The sequence below is a fragment of the Trachymyrmex cornetzi genome, unplaced genomic scaffold (assembly GCF_001594075.2).
Source record: "Trachymyrmex cornetzi isolate Tcor2-1 unplaced genomic scaffold, Tcor1.1 scaffold1012, whole genome shotgun sequence".
NCBI classification, from domain to species: Eukaryota; Metazoa; Arthropoda; class Insecta; order Hymenoptera; family Formicidae; genus Trachymyrmex; species Trachymyrmex cornetzi.
This window is the reverse complement of record NW_017295557.1, coordinates 185702-197238: the sequence shown is the minus strand read 5'-3', so window position 1 is coordinate 197238 and position 11537 is coordinate 185702. Positions and strand designations below refer to the sequence as shown.

The 11537-nt window shown below is 34.4% G+C and overlaps 1 protein-coding gene across 4 annotated transcripts; it reads left to right on the top strand.

The window, feature by feature from the left end:
• The first annotated feature begins 779 nt into the window (after nucleotides 1-779).
• Nucleotides 780-8662, top strand: Lpin (phosphatidate phosphatase LPIN). Of its 4 annotated transcripts, none has more exons than XM_018502594.1 (11): nucleotides 780-1372; nucleotides 2043-3032; nucleotides 3109-3233; nucleotides 3374-3582; nucleotides 3857-4036; nucleotides 4444-4965; nucleotides 5064-5145; nucleotides 5221-5494; nucleotides 5566-6069; nucleotides 6181-6284; nucleotides 8296-8662. In XM_018502594.1, exons 1-11 carry the CDS (start codon nucleotides 1184-1186, stop codon nucleotides 8444-8446), a joined length of 3330 nt encoding a protein of 1109 aa, XP_018358096.1. In that variant the 5' UTR covers nucleotides 780-1183; the 3' UTR covers nucleotides 8447-8662. The 4 variants fall into 4 exon arrangements, with proteins under 4 accessions (XP_018358096.1, XP_018358089.1, XP_018358105.1 ...); XM_018502587.1 differs by having other exon boundaries at nucleotides 3100-3233; XM_018502603.1 differs by lacking the exon at nucleotides 8296-8662 and adding an exon at nucleotides 7034-7145 and having other exon boundaries at nucleotides 3100-3233.
• The last annotated feature ends 2875 nt before the right edge of the window (nucleotides 8663-11537 follow it).

Genomic DNA, 11537 nt, shown 5'->3' with positions numbered 1-11537 from the left:
ATTCCAACAATAAACGTCAGATTAAGAAAGTTAAATTGGCCGGTATTAAATTGGATTTCTGTAAGGGAATTGTGATAGATGACTTTTTTCCGAGACCGTGGCTAATTTCTTACAAGATTAAAATCCAAATCCCTGCAAAATCTCGCTACGCGAATTCAGCCGCTTTTGTTCCGAGCAATTTTTTTTTGGTGCAAGATCAAGAATCGATCGCCGACAGGCGGAGATAATCTCGAGGTAGCATGAAGGAACGAAAAACACATCTCGATTCGACATACTCGAGATACGTCGAGGAAATCGCCTCGTCGATGGCGGACACCAGGCCGCTCGTCGCGGTCGTCGAGACGAGAAACAATCGATGCCGTGCACACGCACACGGGCAAGCGCACAGGTGGGCATAATGTAACGTTTCTTTGTTCCAGGCGATCCTCGCGTCACTCGCGTGCCGTGCGTGCGCTGGGCGCGTTCGAAACGCGCGTCCCCGCCGCTCTGATTCGTCCGGCTGGGCCACGTGACCGCGCGCAACGTCAGTTCGGACTACCGTCTGCTCGCGGTGTCACTGGTGTCAGGTCTCTACACTTGTCAACGCACATTCGACGAGGGAACAAAGGATCTCAGCGGAGAGAAAGACTGTCCTCCGCTCTTCGAGCTGCCTAGTTCGTTGGCGCCGCGTCCAGCCGTCTTTTCTCGTCTCGTGTCGAGAGTTTGCCAGGATTGTCTCCGCTTGTACTCCCGTCACGTCACGGTATCCTGGACGCGGTCGATCAGGATTCGCGCACAACGTCACGGTACCGAGGAGTGCGTTCGTGATACAGCGAGACAGGTGTTCTTGACAGCTCGCCGTCGCCGTGACGGCGTCGTCGGCGACTCGCGAAACGCGAGTTCAGTGACGGTGTCATCGAGTACGCAGGGATCGGACGAGGAATCGTCACGACTCCGAATAGATTCGTCGAGCGATAATAATTCTGCGATCTCCTCTTCGCGACTCTTCGCATCTCTAGTTCTTTCTCTCTCGCACGCGGGAGACCTTCGGACTGAAGACTGCCGCGAATACCTACGTTTCCCTTTCATCGCGCCGCGAATTTCGAACAACACTTTGGCTAGATTCGTGTCTCTCCCTTTCCCGTTCCACCCCCTCATCCATCGTCGGTCGTATTCCGCGGCCTGTGCTGCGCGAGCTTAGGACATGTACAGCATGAACTATATCGCCAAGATCATCAGCAATTTCCGCCTCTTCTACAACGAGATCAACGCCGCGACGCTCACTGGCGCGATCGATGTCATCGTCATCGAGCAACCGGACGGCTCCTTCACGTGCTCGCCCTTCCATGTCCGCTTCGGCAAACTCGGCGTACTCCGTTCCAGAGCGAAAGTGGTAAGTCCTCGTATTTGCGTCTATTATCGACAATTTATCTCTGCATAAATGAGTGCGATAATAAATGATCAGAGGCTGACCTTCGTTGCGTCGTTTGAAAAGAATTATTTTATCAATCAGTTATATTGTATCAATTTTTGAGATAATTATTGAATTATTTGACTATAATGCTTATTGCAATATTATTTCTCATAATGGAATTTTTTTTAAATATAATTTGCTGCATGTAATCTGTTGTTAAAAAATAATTTTTTTATTTTTATTTTAAAATATTTTTATCACTTGTGTTTTTAAGACTGGGCTTTTCTAAAGAAAATATCTTACGTATTTCGTTCTTGAAAAAAATATTTTAATTTTTATTTTATTATTATAAAATAAGAAATAGATATATTAAAAAATTACATTTTTTATATGTAATTATTTTACATGCGCCGTTTAAAAAGAATTATTGTATCAATTTTTTAGGTAATTATTAAATATTTTTTAATAGATTGCTTTTTTAAAGAAAATCTTACATATTTTGCTCTTGAAAAAAATATTTTAATTTTTTTTACATTAAAATAAGAAATGAATATTGTATTAAAAAAGTTATATTTTTTATATTTATAAAGATATATATGATTCGAGGGATTGCAGCCTACTACGTATTGTACTAGAAATGTTTTCACAGGTGGACATTGAGATAAATGGAGAACCCAGGGAAATTCATATGAAACTTGGAGATTCTGGCGAAGCATTCTTTGTAGAAGAAGTTAGCTCAAATGGGTCTCCGACGGACACCGAAATCCCACCGCATTTGGCCTGTTCGCCCATACCCGACAATTGTTTCCCACCGCCGAAATTTAATTTGTTGTCAGATTTGCCTCAGGAGCAGAGAGAGAAGATTCTCATAGACTCAGTTCTATCCATAGAACGAGAGAAATGGGAGCAGATGTCCGCCTTGCCACCTGATCAACGGGAGAAGTTTCTGATTGAACAATTCTCAGATCTTCCCGCGGAACATCGTGAGAAATGGCTTCAGATTGCTTCATTGACTGTAGAAGAACGAGACGAAATGTTCAAGGAAAGCTTCGGCACCATATCTCCAGAGCAGAAGCAGCAGATGATCAGGGAACAGTATTCCGCTTTGAAGACAGAGGACAAAGAGAGATTGTTCAAGGAGAATTTTCCAGAGCTTTCGATCGAGCAAAGACAAAATTTCGAAAAAGCTTTATTGAGTGACTGGAAGGAAAAAGAGGAAAAATGGGAGGAGAAACACGACAAGAATGATGACGAGGAGATATTTGATATGGATGCTATCAGTGATGAGCAGCCGAAATCAATGATTTCTTGTCCGAAATCTTTCGTGGCTGTTACTTCCTCCGAGAGAATTCGTAAAATAAGCGTGGTGAAAAATGATTTTAGGCCGATTACAGATGATCCTCAAAGCATTAATAAGGAAAAATCTAGTGACGAATCAAACTCTTCCACGGGCAAGAAGAATTTGAAGGAAGAGAATGTTGATGAGAATAAGAGTAACAATTCGACTAAGAGGAAACGTAAGAGGAAGAGTATTATGAAGAAGAAAGGCTCGCAGAGGAAAACAAGCAATGGCAATATCAGTCAGACAGAATTGAGTGAGGCTGATGCAGTTTTTACCGAGGAGTCAATTAGCGAAACGGTAAGATATTATTTCAATGAGCATTGTATTTCTTACTGTTATATTTTAGCACGCTTATTGATTGAAGATATTTAAGGGCCCCCCTCCAATGGCAGAGGAGGAAAAGAATACCGTTGCGGAATCAGCGACATCCTCCCAGGACGTAATTGAGAAACGACCTGAAACCGATTTCCACTTCTTTAGTGACTCAGAAGTTACTAAGTAATTTATATTTCTTAATTTATTTATTTCTTAATTATTAATACATTAATATATGTGTATTATATTAGTATATGTATGTATATTATATTAATATATGTATATTAAATGTATTTATTAATGTACTGTAATATGTTCAAAAGAAATAAGGACTCCAGACCATGTTCGCCTGTTCAATCGGATACAGAATTTGAAGTACGTAAAATTACTCAAGAGGGGAGCGAGAGAGAAGATGACAAGGGTCATCAGCAGAGTTGGAGATGGGGTGAATTGCCCAGTCCACCTCCGGAGCCGGCGCACATGTCGCATAGGAATTCGTTGAATTCTTTGGCAACTGCTAGTCAGCCAAATAGTTAGTATATGATTTCATGATTTCTGTTTACAGTCAACATGTCAAACTACATATATACTGTTCATGATTAACATCTCATTGTACGGTTCTAAATGGAAAACGCTACTATTATCGATCGTTCATGTTTCGAGAAACTAATATGCCTGAGTCTGATACATGAAATTATAACAAGTCAGTGTTGTAAATTCTCAATCTTTTTTTTTCCACAAAAAGAAACTAACTCGAATGCTTCATCACTAACTGTTCGCTAACATTCGCTTTTTTAATGGCACAGAAGATGCACAACGATCTATGCTCAGTGGCATGTTCTCCTTTATGAAGAAGACTTCTCGCGTAAGACATAATCCGGAATCGGAAGGAATTTATCTTAGCGATCTTAATGCCGACGAACTGGACCCCGAAGTTGCGGCTTTGTACTTTCCCTCCTCACATCGAGGCCCGACAATGGTTAAAGGTATATGGTAAACTAGCTTTTGCTTTTGCATGTTAAATGCATGGTGCATCGAAACTAACATGTCAGTTAATAAATACATCTGTTCTGATTTTCATATCATAGTCATTAAATAAAATGCATTTTTTAATTTTTTTTAAATTCTTATTTTTTAGAAATAAAGTATCCTTGAAGTATTTAACATAAATATTTTCAATAATTTATAAGACTGTCTTTGCTTTTTGGGAAAGAAAATAAAAGAATTTATTTTTAACTTTTTAGTATAATAAATAAGGATGAATAACTAATAAAGTTGTATGCTGTGTTAACTTTCATTGTTTTACTTACTTAAATTGGATTGTGTTTTATTTTGTGATATTGTTTTTCTACATTTTGCGTAAGAAAATATAACGTATGTTTTATTATGTTAGATGGAAAAACGGTGGATGAAGAAGATACAGAATCGGGTAACGGACCGAGTTTACCTCAGAGCCCTAACAGTGTTGAAGGAGCTATCGGTGGACCAAAGTCTTTGGATAGCGACTTCGAGGAACCAAAGCATTCTATATTCGATAATAGCATAGAAATAAGTTTATCTCTATGCGGTGGTTTGGACAGTGAGAATGGACCGTCCAAGGAAGCTTTTAACGAAAACTTACTGCACTTTGAGGACGTTTGTACCGATCCAAAATTATACGAGAATCCGAATTTGGTCGTGAAAATCAATGGGAAATTCTACAATTGGACTACAGCTTGTCGGATAGTATTGACCTATGTTGTTTTCCAAAGACATTTACCGCAAAGCGTAATCGAAAATCTGTACATGTTGCCGGTGCATGAAGATAAGAAGCGACAGAGCAGCGATAAGTCCGAAAGTCGTAGTGGATACAGTTCATGGTTCTCTTGGAGGCGTTCCACGCAACCTTCTAAAAAACCGCAGGATACTAGTCAAAGTAAGATTTCTCAAACTTTTGATTTTAATAAAAACTTCTTATCTTACAAATAGTTATACTTATTTTGATAAAATATGACTTCTCTTTATTTATTACAGACGACGAAATTGCTGTGCAAACACCTGATCAATCTGTAGAAGTTAAGACTGTGACAAACGATGAATTACCTTCGGCTAACAGGTAAATCAAAGCTCTCGAACTTCTTTTTTTATATTTGATTTTTTACATTTTTTAATTCTATTACATTTTTTCCAGGGAAATAAAGACTGAGCAAAACACAGATTCGTCAAGCTCAACGGAGATAATGGAAATAATATCTTGTACAAGATTGCCAACTGCATCGAATGAAACTACACTTACAGAGACTGAGAAAACGCGTGAGGGAGAAGGCGAAGGATACAGCGGCGGTGAGGATTCTGACAGTAACCACAACGAACCAGCAGGTGTTAAGATACCTGTGGAAAGAAGACCGTACTACGAGTCCACGGAAAAGTATCGTAAAACTCTGCGACTGTCGTCCGAACAGATAGTAAGTATTTTCACGTATTTCTCATAATTGCATAAAGTATGAAAAATGATTGAGTTTTAATTTCTTTACAGGCGAGTCTTGATCTGAAGGACGGCGCTAACGAAGTAGTCTTTAGCGTAACCACCGCTTACCAGGGTACGAAACGTTGCAAATGCCATATCTACAAGTGGAAGTGGGACGATAAAATCGTTATTTCTGATATCGATGGCACCATTACGAAATCCGATGTGCTGGGTCACATCCTACCAATAGTAGGCAAGGACTGGGCTCAATCCGGGGTCGCTCAACTATTTACGAAGATAAAAAATAACGGTTACAAACTATTATACCTCTCAGCGAGAGCAATCGGCCAGGCTGGTGGAACTCGGGAATATCTGAGGAACTTGAGACAAGGGGATCTGACCCTGCCAGAAGGCCCGTTACTTTTGAATCCTACGAGTTTGATCCTAGCATTTCATCGCGAGGTGATAGAGAAGAAACCGGAAGAATTCAAGATATCCTGTTTGAAAGATATTCAGGCATTATTCCCTGAAGGATCTGAGCCATTTTACGCTGGATATGGAAATCGCATAAATGTATGAATAATAAATTCTATTTATCGATTAATTAACTTGAAATGAGTGATAAACTTTTTGTGAAAAATGTATTAGTAAATGTACTATGTAGAAAATATTTTATACGTATAGGACGTGTGGGCGTATCGAGCAGTAGGCATTCCTATAATGCGGATCTTTACCATAAACCATCGAGGAGAATTGAAGCACGAATTGACACAGACATTCCAATCTTCGTAAGTATTATGTCATATTGTGTCGTTTATTAAACTAATATTTCTTTTCTGTGGAGGAATATATACTAGCAGGATAAAAATATATGTCTATTTGATTTTTGTTGTACATGATAATAACTAACTTAATTGCTATTTTATCTTTTTACACTTTTAACGCATATGACGTCTTCTTGTGTTTTACAGCATTTCTTCTTAATTACGCGGTTCTTTAAATGCTATACTTTATATTAAGCCTACGGCACGCGATACATTTTTTCTTGTTGGATTGCTTGTGTTTTAGTAAATTATTAGAACTGCACTACATAAAACGTAGAATTTCTAATAACTTCTAGTAATTCACCAAAACGCAAGCAATTCAACAGGAAAAAAATGTCGTGTGCCGTAAATTTTAGTCTCGAGTAATGTAAGTGTACTAATCTTAGAACAGTCGTATTATTTCCAGATGGGATATGCAATTAATAGCAGCTAATTACAATTTGTATGGCTATATAGCATTTATTATTGCCTGTCTTAATTTTTGTGTTTAATACTTACTAATTTTTATGTTTAATACTTACTGATGGCTTTTATGCTCAAAATGATTTCTTTTAAATATACTAATGATTTAAAATTGTTAATAAACGGGATGCCGCCTTTCCTACTAAACTGTGAAAGGATTTGAGCGTCAAAAATGAAGTTATTGGTTGAAAAAAAATAGGAATACGAATTTTCAAAGGGTGTTGATAGGTCGGATATTTCTGTGATTACAGTTATGCGCGTCAGTGCAATATCGTCAATGACGTGTTCCCGCCACAACCTATGCCAAACGTCTATTGATAATCTACTGATAGCAAACGTCTATTGAAAATCTACTGATAGCACAACCACAAATTTTAATAAATTATTGATTAAATTAATTATATTGAAGTATTATATATTAATGTGCCAATGGCATATCCAGCATCAATGCAGTGTTGAATTTGGGATATTGTCATACATAATTGCGCTACATTTTGTGATAATTGACATAGTACAAAATTAAAACACATTTTATATATGCTGTGAGAACACTGAGAACACACGAGTAATATAACAAACACTCAGGGAAACTCGTTTCTAATTATAAATATTTAAATTGCATATGTTAAATGTAACCACAATTCGATATGCTTATATTGTGGAACATATTTGGTTGTGCGCGACAACTCCTATCTTCTTATGATTTATAGGGTAAGCACTTGTTTTGTACACATTTGCTTTTTTATCATCGCTTGATACGCTTTTATTTCTAGTCATCCTAACATCTCGTCATTGGGGATATTTTGGTACATTTTCCACTTGTTTCGGGCAGTAATGAGGAAGGGATAATATTAATATAATTTTTGTCACTCATAACTGTTTTCAGACATTGTTGTGAATGTATAAGTAAAGGAAATGTTCATCGCGCCTGTCAACTTAATTTTATTTTTTATTTGCTTATCGCTCATAATTTTTCAACCAAGCACTTCACGATCGCTCTCGCATAAACTGATTCTGCCATTCAAACATTAATAATATTAATGATTCTTATAAAATAGTTATAACTTGTAAACTGTATGTAAATACGCTCTCATTATTTATATCGATTTTTTTTTACAATTGATCATAATTTGTAACATTACGATTTTCATGTCCGTGTGGTTTTTCTACTCACAATTTATTATATATTTATTATATGTTTCTCATCAATCTAATCTGGATTTCTTGCAGTGTTGTATGAACTTTATGTGCTAATCCAACTTATCTAATGTATGTGTGTATACATATACACACATATTGCTACAAATTATTTTTTATATTAACAGAATATGTTAAAAAGATTGAGATTGATAAAATTCAATATATTTCTTTACTTCACATATGAATTCATTTTATATAAACGAGTTATAATAGATGGCAATTAAACATTCATTTTTCAGCCATACTGACGGCACAAGGATACGAACTTGTTTTGATGCGTGCTTTGCAATTTTTGTTTATTCTCTGATTACAGATATTCGAACATGAGCTTTATCGTCGACCAAGTATTTCCAGCACGGCGAGAAGACGCAACCGATGAATTTAGTAATTTTGCGTACTGGCGAGATCCGATACCGGAAGTACCGAAACTCGAGGAGCTTTACACTCAAGCTCTAATTACCTAAGAAACTGTCTTTGTTCTATAACCGTCATTTGCTTGGACTACGAACGATGATTATCATATTTAACTAACTTTTATACTCTGTGCGTTGATCGTAGTGACTTTGACTGGTGTGATTGTCTAATATAATACATCAGGAAAAGTTAATGTGAGCATTTAACGCTTTTTTCATATTGGATTTGTTATTTAGATATTAAATAATTTGTGGAAAGATCCAGAAGAGAGATCGCTTATATATGTATAAATATATATAATATATATGCATATAATATATATTATATAGAAAATTCTAATATTTAATTTTTATATATACATGTACACGTTTGTATCATTTATATATAAAAATAGGTTAATGAGACCAAATTTTATTACATATATATGATCTCTCTTCCAACAGTAAATTTTATCGAGATACACGCCAAAACATTCCAGCTTCGTTATATTAAAATAACGAAAGTTCTTTGCGTTAAATGATACCAGATACATTCTACAGTCTCAATCGAGTTTAATCACACTAGCCAATGTTCACAACATGCCTAGAAATTAGATACACTACAGCTGCGTGCTTTACGGTGTAATGGACTGCGAGTCATATTGTATCACGCACTTCAGGAGTCTGCAATCTGTTCTAAATGACATTTTTTTGTTAGGATGGGTGTAGAATATACTCTTTGGGAATTGTTAATTAAAAGTTTCTTAATCTTTGTCACCTAGCGTGAATCGTTTATGTATTGGTGGCTCCTGCTAGAAAACCTCGCTTGTTGCTGCACATGTGCAAGTTTTATACGAGCATATAATTGTCCGCGTATGTCGTCAATTTTCTACATTGAAATGCGTTGGGATTTCTCTTAGTAATCGATAGTAAGATATTCTTTTAGGATGTAAGAGTAGACGCATTAGCAGGCGGATAATTAAATGTTTACCGCTTACGTTCCCTATTTTTAGATAGTTATAATTTCAGAGAGCTATAATTTATTTTTGTATAAGATCTCGATTAAGTTAGCGTGCTGTGAAATTGCCATATCCTCAAAATGATATTATCATTTACATTGTGATATTCTGATCAAAGTAGGGATTATGAAATAGATAACGTGTATAAACGTGGATTTCTTTTGAAAATTTACGTTAAAATAGTCATATATAAAGTACGAATCTATTCTATATTCCGTAATTTGTACATGATCTAATTTTTATTTAATTCTCTTCTCAATCATGGTTGTCTTTTAATCAAATACATTCTACCAGCTTTTGCTCTTTCATATGTTACCTAAAATATTTTTAACGTATAGATTAAGTTATCATTGTTTTAGTTCGGTTAACATCATGTAAAAATAATGTTGACGGATTCACTCCTTGTCCTTCTTGAGTCATACAATTGAAGTAACAAAAGTACAACTGTATCCAACCAAAGAGGATAGAGTTATATTCACAATAGATTATATCTTTTATTACGCGATAATGCATTCATTATAGGACAGTGAGACAGGAAAATTGCAGAACAAAGCACGAATAATTTAAAAAATATTTTGATTTAGACAAATGTAATGGCATAGAATGACAGAGGAATTTATGACAAAAAGTAATACTGTATATATTTTGTATTATTGATTTAGAACAGACTTTAAATTAACTTATATGATGTAATATGTAATGTTACACTGTAAATTTATAATTGTTTAATATTATTTTGTAGTATTTATCTATTTTGTTAAAAGCATTCTTGGTACAAATATATTTAGATAAAGTTTGTTTATAATTTCTTTATTACTTTTTATAATTTGTTTATATGTTGTCATGGTATAATCATTCTTCGTAATAGTAAAAAGAATTTTTTATTTTCTAATAAGTAAAACTATGATTGAACAAATTGGAAATAATTATAATTATAAGACACATCTTTCTATTGAATAATCTAATTTTTACAAATGGGGATAATGCATAAAAATTATTACGGAATAATATTAAAAATTTATGTTGCACAAGACATATGTCTATTAAATTTTATGTGTTAGTAGTAGTATCACACATTACCTGTAAGATGATCTCATCGTAATGCAACCTGTTTTTAGTTTACTTAATTCTTATCTTTTAGCAGTATTAGCACATCTCTCAACTTCTATATATAATAAATGTATAATCTGTATCCTTTGGAATCATAAATAATAAACATTATGAAAATGACTACCTTGTGAAAATATCAATACTACCGTTAATTTCGTCATACTATAAATGTAACTATGTTATAAGAATTCTATTAATCATATAACGATGTATTTTATGATTTAAGAATTGGAATATTTTTGTTCATGTTAAATTATATTTTGTTTTATTATCATTTTTTATACTGTTGCCATAAAAGTGTTTTATACGTAGAGCATAATATACATTATGATTATTTGTAGAATCTTCTCTTTAATGATGTTTTACTAGGCCAACAAGTTTTAATCTGAAATATTTAATATTTCATAAATTTTGTATAAATATTTATAATGTTTGTAATTTAATTTGTAATGTTTCACAAATGTTCGCTGTACATTATTCAGAATTTTTCAAACTCAAATAAGTATTCACTTTAACAATTATGTACCTCATGTGTTAATTTTTGCAGATTTTTTCTTCTATTTCTAGTACTTTCATTATCTGAATGTTCTAAAGTTTCTAAAGATTCGATAGATGTACTGTGCCTCCTATCAGAATCAAAATTGGAAACTATTTTCGATATTATATTATTATCAGCTTTTTTTGGAGACCCAATTATATACCAATGATATATGCCCTAAAAATATTGTTTGAAACATAATAAATGAAATTATGTATAAAAAATTACGACATAGCACATGAGATAAAAATTTAGATAAAAACTTACAGATACATTAAATTTCACTCACCCATAATATACCAATCATCCAAAATAGAGTTAAAGCAAATGTTTGCATATTTTATTTAATATAAATTTTGTTTAAATAATATTTCCTAAAATTATATTATTTAAAACACTAAAAATTTTGACATGTTTAAATTACCAATTATTCGGTACTCATTTGTTACATCTTAAGCATTTAAATACAATTTCACACATGACATAAAATTTGCTG